Source organism: Drosophila miranda, chromosome 2, assembly GCF_003369915.1.
Source record: "Drosophila miranda strain MSH22 chromosome 2, D.miranda_PacBio2.1, whole genome shotgun sequence".
NCBI lineage: Eukaryota > Metazoa > Arthropoda > Insecta > Diptera > Drosophilidae > Drosophila > Drosophila miranda.
In genome coordinates this window covers 28,669,540-28,686,488 of record NC_046675.1, presented here as the reverse complement: position 1 = coordinate 28,686,488, position 16,949 = coordinate 28,669,540, and the positions used below count along the sequence as shown (strand labels likewise).

The following is a 16,949-nucleotide window of genomic DNA, read 5'->3' as shown; positions in this document are numbered from 1 at the left end:
CCAGATGGTGCCAGTATCGCAAAAGAGTAGTACTGTGTAGTACATTCCTGTATACTGTCGAAATTTCTGGCATCTCAAAAGACCGCGTGGTTCTTAGCTCGCGTTTGCTTACTCCGGACAACAAGTGCAACGTGAGACTGTCTTACTGTTGAGAAAAAAACCGCCACTCTTCCAACAATGTTCTTTTTTTTCTTGTAGGCTTAGTACTTATCAAACCGCCTTCGTATTTATTCAAAACAAATTTTGGCGATGCCACATCGTTAAAAAAATGTCATGGTAGAAATATTCGGCAAGGACCGCGGGCTTACTTTATACCCCGTATTCAGTTAATATATAAGTACTCTTTTGATTTATGCAATTAATCGAAATTTTGAATTTTTGGATGGGTGATTCATCTCTAATAGTCTCTGAGATCAAAGCGCTCATCAAGTCAGACAGACGGACAGACTGATATTGAAATATCGATTTGGCTATTTATGCTGATCAAGAATATATACACTTTATGGGTGGGAAACTCTTCCTTCTGGGTGTTACACCACCAATATAATATACCCCTATACTCTTCGAGTACCGTGTATAAAAACTGAGCACATCTTGTTGTCTCACTCTTGCCCATTGCGAAACCAGGTCGGCGGCTCAAGAGAGCATACATATGTATGTATTTATATGTACATGCATATGTACTTATTTATCTATGCATGTATTAAACAGTCGAAATATTCGCATTTTCATTTTTATTTACCATTTCTTTTATTGATCAAACATTTTGTTGTTGGAAAAACTCATTCAAGCGTTTGAATGGTGGGTGTGGGGCCTTGATGTGTGAATGCGCCAACTGGCATCCCACACAACTTATTCCGCACCAGCATTAAGCTTGGTGTTGGAGCTTGTCGTCATCATTGAATGCGTTGGGTTGGCCCCTCAAGTCTATGCACAAATATGGTCTCGCATCGCAATCTGTTTTGTTGGCTCTGGCTTCACAAAGCCAGCAGCTGCTACTCGATTTCGGCTGGACCAGCTTCATTTGCTGGTAATACCGCCTGAAATTCGGCTTAAAACCTTGAATTTTCAGTGAATTTTACGACAGGATTAGTCCTGGGTAATTTACCTGTCTCAAAGAAGAGGAAATCGCTTTTCTTTGCACATCTGCAGTAAATGGCATTACACATAACCTCAATCGAGGTCGCCGGTCTCTGCCGGCTGTTGTATATATGTATGTATGTACATACATATGTATGTGTATGTGCATGAGAGTGGCCTGGGTGGCCCTTTTCTTGCATTTCCTGCCCATTTCTTATGTATTTCTGGAAATTCAATAACATCTGCAGCAGCTGCCGGTCTGCTTCTCGAAAATGCCGCAGCGCAGGCAGAGGTTGGGGGCCTTTACAACAACAAGCCGGTTTACCTAGGCTTCAATTTTGTTTTTGGAAAAGCAACCCCCATATAAGGCACACGCACATTTGCGCGGCATACCAGTATGTACATCTGTGTGTATATCAGTTAGGAAATGATGTCATCGCATGATTTTGCTGTGTTGGCGTCGTTATGACGACGACCATTATTATGCTTCCACGGCCCACACTAACTTCGCCCATGCGGCCTCCTCAAATGAATGACTCATCAGGCGACTGCAGGATCGATATATGTACGCACTCTTCCCCCTAGGAATTCAGCTGCCCCCTGCTGCAACAGTAAGTGCTTGCCGCACCCTGTCCTGGTGTACAGTCTGTACTTGCCCCATGCAGCATGAAATGGAGCAAATTAGAAAGCGCCACTATTATTAGACCCAGAGAGCGGTGGCTGGTCCGCTTTCACGTAATTATAGCTCCTCCGTTCAGTGAACTCTGCTGCTGGAAAAGTTTGAAAAGAAAAAAGATGGGAAAAGAAAAACAACGAGAGAGATTTTGTTTTGCTGTCCAGACTGCGTTCAGCCGATTTTATTCTTGTACACAATTTATCGCTTTTCTTTTTGCATCTCCACTATACGAGTTGTCTGTCTTGGTGTTGAATACTTTTTGGGTTATTCTTTCTTCTTCTGTTTCTTGTTAGCGTGTCTTGTGTTGCAGTCCAGTTTCTTCGTTTTTGGGCGTATACACTGGTTTCGACGAAGGCTGGGCCCCCGGCCACCAGTGACGCCCCGGCTGTGCGGATGTGTGAAGTGTTTAGTACTCTTCGGCACCCTCGCCCTCACCATCGCCAGAGTCCATGCCGACCTCCTCGTAGTCCTTCTCCAGAGCGGCCAAATCCTCACGGGCCTCGGAGAACTCTCCCTCCTCCATACCCTCACCGACGTACCAGTGGACGAAGGCACGCTTGGCGTACATCAGATCGAACTTGTGATCCAGACGAGCCCAGGCCTCGGCAATAGCCGTGGTGTTGGACAACATGCACACGGCACGTTGCACCTTGGCCAGATCGCCGCCGGGCACAACAGTGGGTGGCTGGTAGTTGATACCGACCTTGAAGCCAGTGGGGCACCAGTCCACGAACTGGATGGTACGCTTGGTCTTGATGGTAGCAATGGCGGCGTTGACGTCCTTGGGCACAACATCACCACGGTACAGCATGCAGCAGGCCATGTACTTGCCGTGACGGGGATCGCACTTGACCATCTGGTTGGCTGGCTCGAAGCAGGCGTTGGTGATCTCAGCAACGGACAGCTGCTCGTGGTAGGCCTTCTCGGCGGAGATGACAGGGGCGTAGGTCACCAGGGGGAAATGGATACGTGGGTAAGGGACCAAGTTGGTCTGGAATTCAGTCAGATCCACATTAAGGGCACCATCGAAACGCAGAGAGGCGGTGATCGAGGAGACGATCTGGCCGATCAGACGATTCAGATTGGTGTATGTGGGGCGCTCAATGTCCAAGTTGCGGCGGCAGATATCGTAGATGGCCTCGTTGTCGACCATGAAGGCGCAGTCAGAGTGCTCCAGGGTGGTGTGGGTGGTCAGGATAGAGTTGTAGGGCTCAACCACGGCGGTGGAGACCTGGGGAGCTGGGTAGATGGCGAACTCCAGCTTGGACTTCTTGCCGTAGTCCACGGAGAGACGCTCCATCAGCAGAGAGGTGAAGCCAGAGCCAGTACCACCACCGAACGAGTGGAAGATCAGGAAGCCCTGGAGACCAGTGCACTGATCGGCCAACTTACGGATGCGGTCCAGCACCAGGTCGACGATCTCCTTACCAATGGTGTAGTGACCACGAGCGTAGTTGTTGGCGGCATCTTCCTTGCCGGTGATCAACTGCTCGGGATGGAACAGCTGGCGGTAGGTGCCAGTGCGGACCTCATCCACCACAGTCGGCTCCAGATCGACGAAGACGGCACGGGGCACATGCTTGCCGGCGCCAGTCTCGCTGAAGAAGGTGTTGAACGAGTCATCACCACCGCCTACGGTCTTGTCAGAGGGCATCTGACCATCGGGCTGGATACCGTGCTCCAAGCAGTACAGCTCCCAGCAGGCATTACCGATCTGGACACCAGCCTGACCAACATGGATAGAGATACATTCACGCTGTAGGCGGAAGAGAAAATAAGCGAAACGATGATTAAATACACGCTCAACAAAAATCAATAGTCTGCAGAGCCGCGCCCAAGATGATGCGGGCCTGTATCTCCACACATGTGTATGTATGTATGTATGTGCAAGTGAGACGGCAATATGGTATACCAAAAAAAATTTCTTTTGCCGACGCCGCAGTTTTATTTTCTGTATCCAAAGATTTGTCATGAAATTACTAGAGAAAAAATGCCGGTTTTCGCTATAGAATAATATTACTATTCAATCTTCCCTACTTTTCACAAATTTTACTTCGTTTTTACAACTTTTTTCTAGTTTCTTGGCATGACGTCATCTTTTTTTTTTTTACTGAAAGTGCGTGCGGTGGCCATTTTGCAAAAACTTTGCCGACACGACGCTTGACTTTTATTCAATCTAAATGCCCGCTTATCCCCTATTAACTTAAAACAGTGTAAAACAACTTACCATATTGAGTTTTTTTCTACTTTACTTTCAAACACGAAAACAGGCAATTCACAAAACTAGTGATTTAGTACTGACTTGGAAAACGCTACGTTCGAACTGCCGGCTATGAGGCTTCACAAACATAAACGATTGAACGAAAAGGCGCAGCGCGTGCGTTTTATATTTAATTTTGGGCTTTGATGGAAGTAGGGATGTCAAATTATTGATATTTAAATATATCGATACATATTTTTCGTGACAATATATTTGTGGGCGATATTTTTTGGACTGCAGAAAATGCTAATGGGAATCATTTTGTTGGATATATTCATCAAAGGAACTAATTTTCTGAATTTTGAGCATTCACACTTATTTTCTGTTTTCGTTAAATCAGAATACCAGCGACATTTGTTATTCATCGATGTCTTGCAGAAATATCGGCTCGTTCGTGCGATAAATGGAACGAATTGGGCGGAAGTCATATTACTCGATTTTTATATTCGGTTTCATATTACTAGCTAGCTAAGACTCTCAGCTTTAAAAGCATAATTTTTTACGATTGATGGGTACATTTTCTGTAAGATTGAATCATTTTAAATAATCCTTTTAATTCAATGTTTGTAAAACAAGGCTTAAAAAAAAGAGGTCAACAAAAACCTCCTCATTTTGTGGTAGCATCGGTACTAGCTGATGAGATCTATCGATAGGTCGATACACTACAGAATGCGGCCGCTTTTAAGTAATTATTTATATAAACGCCTTTTTCGTACGGATAACGTGGGAAAATATGCCAAACAGCAGCCGCGCAACCTCAAGGGCAAGAGCAAGAGCTCACAGGAGTGGCTGACACGGCAGCTGGCCGATCCCTATGTGGAGAAGGCCCGCATGATGAACTATCGCTGCCGGAGCGCCTTCAAACTGCTGGAAATTGACGACAAATACAAAATCCTGAAGCCAGGCGATGCTGTCCTGGACTGTGGAGCTGCCCCAGGCAGTTGGACCCAGGTGGCCGTAGAGCGGACCAATGCACATGGGAAAATGGAGCGGGCGCCAGTTGGGGCAGTATTCAGCATCGACCTGTTGCATTTTCATGCCGTGCCGGGTGCTACCATATATGGCGGCATGGATTTTACCACCCCCCTGTCACAGCAACGTCTGAGAGAAGCACTGGCTGGCCGTCAGGTGAACTGTGTCCTCTCCGACATGGCTCCCAATGCCACGGGCGTCCGAATGCTGGACCAAGAGAGCATCACGAATCTCTGCTACGAGGTCTTGCGTTTTGCTCTGGCCATGTCCGCCCCGCAGGCTAATCTGGTGGTCAAGGTGTGGGACAATGGAGATGTGCCCAAGCTGGAGAGGAACATGTTAAAGTTCTACGAGAAGGTGAAGCGTGTGAAGCCTCGCGCCAGTCGAGGGGATTCTGCCGAGCACTTTCTGGTGGCGCGTGGATACAAAGGAGCGACGGCAGCGTAAACTCAACTTGATTTATTTAAAACAAGATCATTACAAATATAGAAATCTATTTAAAATCTGATTTCAAGTGTTCCCGTTTAAGTAAAGCTAATGCTTGTAGTGCGTGAGATGATTGATCATCTCGTAGAGCCACTTGGGCTGATCGTGCGGCGCCATATGCCCGGCATTGCGCACCATTATCTCCACCAGATGCCCAGCATGCTTCACATATCCAGCCACCTCTTCGTTAATGCGCCAGATCTCACGAGGAGCCACCTTATACCGATCGGAGCCAGGGAATTTCAGGTGATTGAGATAGTTGCGGGTCAAGGGATAGGCGACAATGATGTCCAGCTGGCCGCTGTAGATGCACACCGTATAGTGGGCCAGGAGTTCGGCTATCCAGGGGGCCACACTGTCCATCACGTCGTGCTTCAGGTGCAGCTCGACTTTGTTCTCCTTGTCGAGATCATGGAAGGGCTTGTTGCCCACATGAATGGAGCGGCGCGTTTCACCGGCCTGCAGGAATTTTCCCAGGTTTTCGCCCAAATTGTCGTGCGTTTTCAGATAGTTGTAGTACCAATTGAAGCCCGTGAGGTTGCTGAAGAGAGAGCCGTTGGTGAGGTCCCCGTTAATGAGGGAATCAAACACATTGAAGGCACACTCCATATCGTGGTTCTTGATGCAGGTGGCACCCTTGTCCTCCGCCGCATGGAAGCTCTGCAGGCCATTGTCGTCGATGAGGCCAAGCTGATACAGATAGTCCCCGTACTTGAGCTGATGTAGTGGATCCGACAGCCCGTTGCCAATGGCCACACCCTTGAGCGGCACATAGACACGCGTCTCGATGGCATTCTGCACCTGGTGGATGTGATAGGCCAGCGCTGGGACATATTTGCCAGCGTAGGACTCGCCAGTGACCCAGAAGCCACTCGAATTGCTCCACTCGAAGAGCTCGTACAACTGCATCACGGCCTCGTGAAGATTGCGACCGACATCCTTTTCGTTTTTGGCATAGCCTTCATCTTTGTCCGTGAAACTAAAGCCCGTGCCCACGGGATTATCAATGTAGATCAGATTGTGGGTCTTGCTCCAGGTGTAGTTCCTCTTCTGCAGCTTGCTATGGGCATCCAGCTCCAGTGGGCCGTTCTCAGTGAACAGGCCGAAGAGGGACGAGGCGCCAGGACCCCCCTGGAGCCACAAAACCACCGGGGCATAGACTGGATCCTGCTCCGCCGGGAAGTACCAAAAGAACATGTTCGAATTGAATCCCTTATCTACCGTCAAATAACCCGAATAGCTCTTTACGCCATGATACTGAGAGCTCACGACGCGGGCCAACTTCTGCACATCCTCCTTCGGGATCGAGGCATTATGGATGAGTGGCGTGAGGAACAGTGGCTCGCCGGGATCGACACCATCGTCGAAGAACTTGTACCGTGGATACGGGTTGATGAAGCTACGTCTATAGGGGCGTTCCTGTTCCCCTCCGTCGGCTGCACTGCTGGCTGCGACAAGCGCGACGATAATTAAAACTGCGCAATGAGTTGCACTTTTCATTGTTGCTGCTGTTCCGTGCTCTGCCACCCAAGAACTGGACAACAGTTGATTATAAATGTTTTGCTTGATTGTCAGTCACGCCCCTAGCCAACTCACCGCTCTACTGATAAGCAAGTATAATCAGTACTTGCACTTTAGTTCGCTGTTTTTCTTTTTTAATTTTCAGAAAAAACCGGCAAAAACAAAACTGATTATCGAATAAAACGGATTGAATTGGAAGTGTGACCCCAGCTGGCCAAAAATACCAAACAAAGGAGGCGCGCACAGTGCTGTTTTCGATACAAAATTCACAGGTTCTGCCACCCCTAAAAGCGTAGAAAGTTCTGTCTGTAAATTTCAGCGTCAGAATTCGGTAAATTCGGCAAATTCGGCAACTTCGGCAGCTTGGGTAACATTAAAATTATACAATTACGAAATGATGGACACATTGGACTACATCACCCTCAGCAATCCCGTGAGCAAGGCGGTTATATCTTCGGGATCGGCTATCTTCCGAGCATTTGTAATTATCCTCCATTCCGTTTCCATTGGCATTCCTTTTACCGTTGTTGTTTTTCCCAGGGGCTGCGTCCGAAACAGTTGGTTCCGAAGGAGACCCAGACAATGCGTCCGGTAATGACTCAGTACATGTCGCCGGGTGCTGGCTCGCTGCATAATTTGGCCGGCCGGTACTACCATTTCGTGCGATTGGCCGGCCTAGGCGGCGCTTCGGCTATATTCATGGGAGCCTACTGCAAATACGTCCTGAAGGAGATCAAGGACCAAAAGGAGCAGCTGGACTCGCAGGCCTTTGCCGATGTCGCCAATCGCATACACTTTTTGCATTCGTTTGCAATGATGGCCATGCCACTGGCCCACTATCCCATAATCGTAAGTCTGATTTATTCCAGGGGACTCCCTAAGGTATAATTAGGATTTTGAAGTGTTTTCTGGTTTATTCATAAAGCTTTTCGGTACTTTCTTTTTTGTGTAAAGTTTACGATTTCTGAACGGAATTTACAACAACTCGCGTTACGGTTTCGAATGACAACATGAATGGAAATCTAATCTGATACTCTTCTCTCTTATAATTGACATTCTAGTGCGCTGATTGACATTCTTTTATATTCCTTGTTGAGCTATGAACAAACATTGGTTTATGCTAAGCGTTTTCCATCCACTCCACTCTACTATATATATAGTATAGTACATGTATATGTATGTATATTGTGTATATGAAATGTTTTCCAAAGCTAAAGCTAAATGTTCAACAACCACTAATTGCAGCTTACAAAGTAATTTTCAATACCATTTTTGGGGATATGGATATGGATATGCAGGTTCATTTAGTTCATTTATCTGATATGGTATGGGGTTTTTCAGGAACAGGAATATGGAAATTTACATTCGATTTGTCTTTCTTTTAAAAATGTACCAAAAAGGCATCGGTTTTCATTTTGTTATTGGGGTTTGGATTTCTTGTTGTGGTTATCATCAGCCTTATTTGATAAGTAAAACGTAGGAGAGCCGCCATTTGCAGGCTCTACTCTATTGTTCGGGTCTTTAAAGCCAACACAACTAAAGCTAACATCAAAATATGCACACACAAAACTCCTGCCTAACGTCTAAACTTAATCTATGACTATAATTGATATTCCCTTTCTGTTTAGACGGGCTCTTTGATGACCACTGGCACACTGCTCTTCAGTGGCTGCATGTACTATCGTGCATTGACGGGCGAGAAGCGCTTCCAGTCGTTTGCCACCGTTGGAGGCTTCTGTCTGATAGCCGCTTGGCTGACGCTGTTATTTTAAGATTACGTTTAAGTCTACGATTAAGTGCTATAGGCAACGTAAAATCTAAAGCTAAAGCTAAAGCCTAAGCCTGGTTTGAAACATGCATAATGAATTCTTTGTCGCTGAAGCTCTATAAATATATATAACATACATATATCTATCAGTATGTGTATCTTAAGGATTACAAATAAATCTCTAGGAGGCCTGGCATCTAATGGAAGATACTTTTTTGTTTGTTTTTTGTGTGCGTTTAAATGCGTTTAAATTTCTTAGTGTATACATATATACGAAATGCATTAGTTCTAGAAATTAAAAGTTAAACAAACAAAAATGAAGAGAAAACAAAATAAATTGTTACATTTATTGTATACCTGCACACATTAATAAATTACTATAAAAAACACACACACATATACATATATGTTAATACTAGGCGTAACATTTCATAGAATTCTCTTTTCTTCCTTTTCTTTTTAAAGTTTTTTGTTTTTCTTTTAGTTATTGTCGTTATTGTTTTACTGGAACACATAATACAAATGCAAAGCGACCTTTTGAAGGTCGAAAATGCACAAAGTTTTCTGTTTTGTTTTTTTGTTTGTTTTTTTTTTAGCTAAAATTAAATGTATTGCACATATAAAAAACAGTCACTCCTCCTCCTCCCTACTATACTCCTTCGTTCTTATTGTCCTGCTGTTTTGATTTCTGTAACTCCTAGTTTTTCGTCTAACAATTAGTTTGATTTGTTTTTGTACACAATTTGTAGAGGGATATGTGGTAGGGGGTACGGGGTAGGGTTAGTAAAAATTCATTCAGTGATTGGTATCCTGTGTATCCTGTGCTATCCTAATAACTTCTGCTTGGAGGCCTCCGCAAAGAGGAAGGTCTTCTGTATGCGCGCATTGGCCGCCGGATGATTCGTAATTGGTTCCAGTATCTTAAGTATATAGTCTTTGAAGGCCTTCGGTACGGCGAAATGTCAAGAATCCTTCTTGAGCCGCAAGTTATCATCATGGGCCTTTCGGGGAGATAGAAGAATACACCATTAAATACCAATAGAAATACAAGAATATAAGAATGTTCTGGCCCTACCTTTTGTGCCACTTTGAGCAGCGCATCGAATGTCGAGTCTCCCGTTTGCTTCACCATCGAATGGAAAACCTTCTTCTCGCTGGTCGTCAGCAGCTCGAAGGGCGATCCAAACTCCACCGCCTTGCCGGCATCCATTACCAGCACCTTGTCCGAATCCATTACCGTGTGCAGGCGATGGGCAATCGTCAGCACTGTGCAATCCTTGAACTTATTCCGAATCGTTGTCTGAATGAGGGCATCCGTTTGGGGATCCACATTGGCGGTGGCCTCGTCCATCACCAGAATGCGATTCTCGCGGAGAATGGCACGCGCCAGGCAGACCAGCTGCCGCTGTCCCACGCTAAAGTTGGTGCCTCCCTCGGATATTTTACTCTGCAGGCCGCTGGGCAGATCCGCGACGACTTCCTTGAGCTTCACTTCCTCCAGGGACTCCCACAGCTTGGCATCGCTGTACTCATCGAAGGGATCCAGGTTGTAGCGCATGGTTCCAGAGAAAAGCACCGGCTCTTGGGGTATAATCGAGATCTTGCTGCGCAGATCGTGCAGTCCCAGATCGTTGGTGTCGCGTCTGTCAATCACAATGGATCCCTCGTTGTAGGAGAGCCGGAACAGGGCATTGATCAGCGAGGATTTGCCTGCGCCAGTGCGTCCAACGATGCCAACCTTCTCGCAGCCCTGAATGGCAATGTTCAGGGATCGCAGCACATAGTCGGCGGCCTTGTCGGGGAAGTATTTCAGCGAGAGATCATCGAAAATGATCTTTCCCTCCTCTGGCCACTCCTTTGGCGGTTTCTTATTCGGTTTCGACTCAAAGTCACCCTCTGGCTCCAGATCCTCGTACTCCACCACACGCTCCACCGCTGTCATGGTGTTCTCCAGCTCCGCGGACTGTCGCATGCCCCACTGCACCATGCCCGTCATACCCATCGCTTGGGTAATGGCCAGACCCACATCGCCGCCATTCTCCGGGGAGAAAAGGAAGAACGAGAGCGTAATGACGGCTATGTAGACGACACAAACGCAATCCAGCCAGTAGCCAAAGGCGCGACTGGTGGCCAAAAACATGTAGTAACCAGAGCTGTGCATATCCTGGTAATTGTCAAACTCTGCAATAAGTTCTTTCTGCGCTCCAAAGGCACGAATCGTTGCCAAACCATTCAACGAGGCACTCAAATGGGAGTAGATCGGGGATCGTGCTGTAAAGAGCGAAACATTAGATGATATGTCCATGAGATACAGGACGAAAAACCACTCACTGACTGCCTCCAAACGCTTGACATCTCGCGAGGTATTTAAATAAAACGATCGCAGGACATAGAAGACGACACACAGGAAGAAGGTGGCCAAAATATACCACACATTGATGATGCAAAGGACAACGACTATGCCGAGTATCGCTAGGAATATCTGCATCACATCCATCATCACGGAGGGCAGTATCTCATCCACTTGTCCCAGATCCTTGGAGAAACGATTCAATATCCGGCCAGAGGGATTCGTATTAAAGAAATGCATTGCCGCGCGCGTCACACCCTTAAACATCGTATTGTGGAGCGTTGTGGAGCTCCTCATGGCCAGGTAAAAGAAGAGCATGCTCCTCACGAGCGAGAAGACAATAACCGAGACATTGATGCCCGTAAAGTAGTAGATGTCCTTGGGATCTGTGTCGGAATTGATGCGCGTTTCGGGAAAAGCGCGACGCAGACGAGCCATGAAGGTGTCCCGCTCTGCTTCACCGTTTTTGTTGACCCTGAAAGAATTATTCATGAATGGTTTCCCCTGATTTTCCTGGCTTCGTGTTGATTTTACTCACCAATAGGACAGGAAAATGTCACCGCCCGAACCGAGGATCTGTGCACCAACACAGAAGAAGGCAAACACAATAAACAGACCATAGCCATTGGCCCCGAAATACTTCTTATACAGCGACATGCCAATGCGTCCCTCCACGCGCGCCTCCTGCGTTTGCATGGGCGAGTCCACGACCAGAGACTCGGCAGCCGATTCCATCGAGGAGATGCTGCCATGACGATCGCGCAGCTTGCTATTCTGCCGCGACAGATCCTTCTTCTTTTCGGCATCGCCACTGGCACCCTCGTCCTTTTTGCTTGGGTCCGTCAGCATCTGGGCAAAGTCGAGGCCACTCTTGCACATCGACTCGTAGGTGCCCATGGCACTGATCTTGCCCTTGTCCATGATCACAATCATATCGGCCTGCTCCAGGAACTGCAGCTGATGCGTCACCAGGAGTACGATATTCTCGCGCAGGAATCCGCGCATGCACTGATCGAACAGGTGGCGTCCCACGTGCGTGTCCACAGCACTGAGAGGATCATCTAGCAGATAGATATCTGCTTTTCGGTACACCGCTCGGGCCAGACTAATGCGCGCTTTCTGTCCGCCCGAGAGGGAGGCTCCCCTCTCGCCCACAATCGTCTTGTCGCCGTACGGCAGCAGCTCGAAGTCCCTCTCCAGGGCACATTTCTTGACCACAGTGCGATAGCGGTGCTTGTCCATGGGTAGGCCAAAGAGTATGTTCTGTCTCACGGTGCCCGTAAAGAGCCAGGGCTCCTGGGAGGCATACGATAGAGTTCCATTGACTTTGACAGAGCCCGCATCCGGATTAAGCTCTCCCAGAACCGCCTGAATGAGACTGGACTTGCCAGAACCCACTGGACCGATGACTGCCACCAGTTGGCGGGGCTTGAACTTCAGCGTGATGTTGTCCAGTGTATTTTCGTTGCTCTTTTGATCCCACTTGGCCTTCAGTTTGCTAATGTTGATGGTGGGCTCTGCCTCGCTGGTGCGACGACTGTTGGGCTTGAGGACGCCCGTGGCCTGGGCTATGGGTTCCGACACGAGTGCCGCCTTGCCCTGTTTCTGCTCATCCAAATCGTCCGACTTGTCCCGCACTCTGGTCTCCTCGTGCAGCATGAAGGTCTGAATGCGGCGAATCGACACGAGGAGCTCGGCAAACTGGGAGATACCCATGGGGAAATACACCGTCATGGTGTTCCTCAGGATGTTGTAGTACGCCGTGATCACGAAGGCCTTCTCTGCGGTCAGGAGCTTGCCCAGCAGCACGAATCCCACGAGGCTGACAAACACCGATATCCGTGTGACAAACATAATGAAACTCTGGAGGGTGCCGCGTATATAGTTCACATTTCGAATGGCATTCATCTCCTTGGTCCGCACGTAGTTGATCATTTTGCTGAACGGTATCTCCCAGGCGTACATTTTGATCACTTGAATGCCCGATATGATCTCGTTCATCATCCGCACACGTTCGTCCGTCCTCAGGGCAGTACGCAGGCGCAGCACGGAGGTCTTTTTGCCCAGATACGCTTGCAGGGGGATAAACATAAGCATCACAGCCACGCCAAAGAAAGCGGACACACCAATCTAAGAGATAAACCAATCGAAAGGGATTACAATAAGAGTGTTCTACTTGAGGATGGTTGATGTTCCGTACCTCTCTGTACATAAGATATGTGATAATTCCAATCTCGACTGGGCCCAGCCATAAATAATTCATGTGTATGACCGACAGATCCAGCCGTCCCACATCGTTCGATATGAGATTAACCACCTGTCCGATTGTCGTGTCCCCCAGCGCTGTTCGACTCAGACGCAATGCCTTGCGATATATCATGCCTGCAACAACAGGAACGGAGAACAGAGAGATGATCATTTATCAAGTGCTTCCCTTCCTCCTGTAGGGGCCCGCTCGTTCCACTCACTTGTCATGGCTATCCTGGCCTTCATGCCCAGATGGAACATGCCCAGCATATAGGGATGCATAAGCAAGACGTTGAAGGCGCTGCACAAGATCACGCCCAAGGCGTACAGATAGGCTTTCGTTTGGTTCTCGCCATCGCCCTCCTGGTTGCTCGAATCCGCATAGAAGGCCACCAGGCCGCCCAGGAAAAGAGGTTGAGTGACGCTGTAAATAAATAATCATACAATAAAGGATCATAAATAACTCTCCAGTGTGTGCGTGTGGGCGTGGTCTTACCGGAAACCAATCTCCAGTATGAACAGCACTACGCCAAGTCCCGCCAAGCGCCAGCCAAAAACATCCACGGAGGCCTTCAGTAGGCTGGGTGTCTTCTTCTTTTTGCGTTTCTTCTCCACCTCCCGCTCCCAGGCTTCGCTCAACTGGGCGCCCAATGTGTCTGTGGGGCATACAAGATTAAGATATCAGAAAAATAGACTCCAAAAAGATGGAATGGCAGGGGGTTTCAATAAATTATTCGCGATAACAAACAACGTCGGAAAAAGAGTTTACTTTGTGCTCGGTTTTGGAATTGGCAGATGCGACAGATTGTTTATTATGATGCCACGTACAGATATGAGATATACCCGAGAGCCATAAACAAGGTCTATCTAAGAAAAATAAATGATAAAGAAAACCACAAATGCACACGAAAACCGAACAGTTTTTCAATGCAAATTGAAATTTATTTTCTGTTTAAATTTGTTGGGCGTTTTTATGGTATTTGAAAATATTTTTTTTACCTAGTCTTTTTCCTATATTAAAAGATATGTTCTGGTATTTTATTTAATATTTTTCTGGAATTTCTATGACTTCCAATAGGTGTCATCTACTAGATTAATTTCAAAAACAATAATATTAATGGGTTTATTTGTACTCAAGGGGTAAGGGGTAATCGTTATCTATGGAGCTTAAATCCATTGAAAGATTTCAAAACAATAGCCAAAGATTAAGAACTATAGACACTACCTACCTAATCTTTGATACTAAAAGTCATTGTTTATTGCCATTTACCACCTTGTAGAATCTCCATTGCCTATGATCTGGCTTCCAATCGTGAGTTATGGCTGGCAACAAAACCAAATCCCGACCACCTGCCAGCTGCTTCTATCAGGAAGGGAACCATATGACCAATCAGTGGGAATACCTTTTATATATGGAACTTCCGGAAAGCTTCAACCTCGAAAGGATGAAAATTCCAAGGAGATTATTTAATGGCATATCAAGCATGATCATTCATTTCCCAGAGATATACGCCATTGCATAAGTCCCGCAAGCCAAACCACTCAACGGACTATCTATCTCTAGGAATAAGTATATAAACCACAGAGATAGCTAATTGTATTATATATGTATAGTATCTCCCTATCAACTAAGAGGAGTATAGGGCATGCTATCAATTATATTTAGGCAGAAAAGCAAATTAATTGCGGCAAAACGTACGCCTGTCAAAGTTATCACCCGTCAGTCGTCAGGGGATATGTCACATTTCTCGAGACAGTTTCAAAGATTTGAATGGTGTGTGTGAAAACTCAAAGGTCTCTCAAGGATGATAGACGATAAACGTAGCTTGGATATAAGATAAAGATAGTGATTACTTTATTCAATGAATGTGCATATTATCCCGCAAGGGACTATCTTATCTGTCGCGGGGATTAGAACGCCGTTTAGGGCACCCAAAATGAACTCAATGAAACTGGCTTTTATAGGGGGGGACATAAAATGATCCTTCAAATTCTCAAATGGAATAACCCAAAATGTTCCCAAACCTGAAACTGAATCACTAAACTACATTTTCCAGTGATGGGGCACATGCTAAACCCCTATCTAATCGTAATCGTCGGTTGTGGTACCTTGAAGTGCCCCTGCTGTCGGTCTCTGCACTTGATTTGGGAAATGCTGTCTGCGAAGAGGGAGATAGTATTGTAATGGTGCTTATAGCCTTTTAGCCTGCATTTGGAGAAGTAAGGAAGTGGGTCGACGACAGCCAATTCGATCCACTTCATGGCACTGTGGGATTACTCAGCTCTTCAGAGCACGAGGGACTAAGATCATTGAACATGACACCCAATGAACATTGAACTTAGATACGATACGGTTCTATTGGCCTATTAGTCTCTGGAGAAGTCTCTTCAATTGATTGCCCCATCTATTGACCAGGTATTGGGTGCCACCTGACGTCACGTACACTATAAGCTTGCATACGTGCTGATAAGAATTTTCTCCTCTGTTCTCATTCTTCATTTCGTAAAACTCCTATCAAACGCTCACGCAATGGATTTTCATTTCCTAATTAAATTAAAAAAGATAAAGATTATTTATTGAATGGGCCCCTGAAAGCTTTCCATCATTATAAATGGCCATAAATTATGTATAAGCCCATTTATTATGCAAGGCGCACTCCACCGCACATTCGATTGTTCTCTTTTTTGTTGGATTTTTGTGGGATTACTTTCCGAAATAAATGACTCAATTAGTCAGAAATCTGTGAATATTTAAACACTCACCCGATTTGTGCTCCTTCAGTGCTCGATAGAGATCGTTTTCATCCAGAGTTTTCTTGCGTCCCTTGAAAAATGTGGGCATGGCAAAGCTTGAAAGGGGAGCACAGTGGTTAATAAATAATTCAACTTAGGAATTTATATTTAAACGAAAAAACTCACCAGAACATCAATGATGAAAAGATATTTGAGGTCTCGCGCGGATTCTCCGGCAGCTCATCGGCTTTCATTGACTGCATTTTGTTGGTATAATTCTATCACTTCCTGGTCATTGGTCGGTTCTCTTCTTTAATATGTGTCGCTACAAAATGGATTTAAAAATTAGTGTTCCTCCAAAATTTGACCCATATCTGAGGGTATTCCTATCAAGAATGTGACAACACCTAACAAGCAACAGAATTTTTCTGATTGTAGACGAATGATGGCTTGATAGAACATTTTTCTGGTCTAGTGTTTTATTTGGACTATTAGTAGATTAGCGTTGTTTTTTATTCTCGTTTAGTTTCGTTTACTGGCGATAAAAGTGACGCGTTTTTATAGAGTTTTACGATCTGTGGCACAACACATTCCCAACGATTCTTCTAATGATCCTTCACTGATTTCTGATCACTTAATTTCCACATAAATATTACGAGTACATCCGTTTTAGAATTGGTTCAATTAATGGGAAAAACCCGTTGATGGGCAGGGCAGCCACTCACAGAGAATTGACACTTGGGCGGTGGATATTGCGGCGGCAGCTTCTCGCTCACTCGGCTAACGGCAAAAACTTGGCTCGTGGCCAGTTGGGCCAACGCTTTTATAGCCAAAAAGGGGGAATGAATGCAGCACC

General features: G+C 46.1%; 5 protein-coding genes and 1 long non-coding RNA gene across 7 annotated transcripts; 3 read left to right on the top strand and 3 right to left on the bottom strand.

Moving 5' to 3' along the window:
* Positions 1-1,902: 1,902 nt before the first annotated feature.
* LOC108155180 (tubulin alpha-1 chain) lies at positions 1,903-4,138 on the bottom strand. Its single transcript, XM_017285850.2, has 2 exons — positions 3,984-4,138; positions 1,903-3,512 (listed from the first exon to the last, which is right to left on the bottom strand). The coding sequence occupies exons 1-2, from the start codon at positions 3,984-3,986 to the stop codon at positions 2,163-2,165; spliced, it is 1,353 nt and encodes a 450-aa protein (XP_017141339.1). The 5' UTR covers positions 3,987-4,138; the 3' UTR covers positions 1,903-2,162.
* A 480-nt stretch (positions 4,139-4,618) lies between these two features.
* LOC108155184 (rRNA methyltransferase 2, mitochondrial) lies at positions 4,619-5,496 on the top strand. Its single transcript, XM_017285855.2, has one exon. It carries the CDS (start codon positions 4,653-4,655, stop codon positions 5,433-5,435), a length of 783 nt encoding a protein of 260 aa, XP_017141344.1. The 5' UTR covers positions 4,619-4,652; the 3' UTR covers positions 5,436-5,496.
* LOC108155179 (venom serine carboxypeptidase) lies at positions 5,433-7,174 on the bottom strand. Its single transcript, XM_017285849.2, has 2 exons — positions 7,071-7,174; positions 5,433-7,008 (listed from the first exon to the last, which is right to left on the bottom strand). Exon 2 carries the CDS (start codon positions 6,972-6,974, stop codon positions 5,523-5,525), a length of 1,452 nt encoding a protein of 483 aa, XP_017141338.1. The 5' UTR covers positions 6,975-7,008; positions 7,071-7,174; the 3' UTR covers positions 5,433-5,522.
* Positions 7,175-7,267: 93 nt separating this feature from the next.
* Positions 7,268-8,969, top strand: LOC108155185 (transmembrane protein 256 homolog). 2 transcript variants are annotated; one of them, XM_033388340.1, is made up of 4 exons: positions 7,273-7,362; positions 7,422-7,476; positions 7,536-7,844; positions 8,624-8,969. In XM_033388340.1, the coding sequence occupies exons 3-4, from the start codon at positions 7,578-7,580 to the stop codon at positions 8,765-8,767; spliced, it is 411 nt and encodes a 136-aa protein (XP_033244231.1). In that variant the 5' UTR covers positions 7,273-7,362; positions 7,422-7,476; positions 7,536-7,577; the 3' UTR covers positions 8,768-8,969. The 2 variants fall into 2 exon arrangements, with proteins under 2 accessions (XP_017141345.1, XP_033244231.1); XM_017285856.1 differs by having other exon boundaries at positions 7,268-7,476.
* LOC117186940 lies at positions 7,854-8,347 on the top strand. The gene is made up of 2 exons (XR_004471777.1): positions 7,854-8,171; positions 8,241-8,347. It is a non-coding gene; the product is annotated as an uncharacterized LOC117186940 (long non-coding RNA).
* Positions 8,970-9,080: 111 nt separating the features above from the next.
* On the bottom strand, positions 9,081-16,924 carry LOC108155178 (probable multidrug resistance-associated protein lethal(2)03659). The gene is given in 10 exon segments (XM_017285848.2): positions 9,081-9,832; positions 9,835-11,034; positions 11,095-11,588; positions 11,652-13,243; positions 13,314-13,495; positions 13,582-13,784; positions 13,857-14,016; positions 16,124-16,209; positions 16,280-16,418; positions 16,819-16,924. Coding segments are annotated over 9 exon segments (4,239 nt in total). The 5' UTR covers positions 16,357-16,418; positions 16,819-16,924; the 3' UTR covers positions 9,081-9,587.
* Between the last annotated feature and the right edge of the window lie 25 nt (positions 16,925-16,949).

Bases quoted from the DNA above. Each gene is read 5' to 3' on its own strand.
- LOC108155184 (XM_017285855.2), top strand. From the start codon at position 4,653: ATGAGATCTATCGATAGGTCGATACACTACAGAATGCGGCCGCTTTTA.
- LOC108155179 (XM_017285849.2), bottom strand. From the start codon at position 6,974: ATGAAAAGTGCAACTCATTGCGCAGTTTTAATTATCGTCGCGCTTGTC.
- LOC108155185 (XM_017285856.1), top strand. From the start codon at position 7,390: ATGATGGACACATTGGACTACATCACCCTCAGCAATCCCGTGAGCAAG. The intron at 7,477-7,535 runs GTAATTATCCTC...TGTTTTTCCCAG, and splicing joins CGGCTATCTTCCGAGCATTT to GGGCTGCGTCCGAAACAGTT. The intron at 7,845-8,623 runs GTAAGTCTGATT...CTTTCTGTTTAG, and splicing joins TGGCCCACTATCCCATAATC to ACGGGCTCTTTGATGACCAC.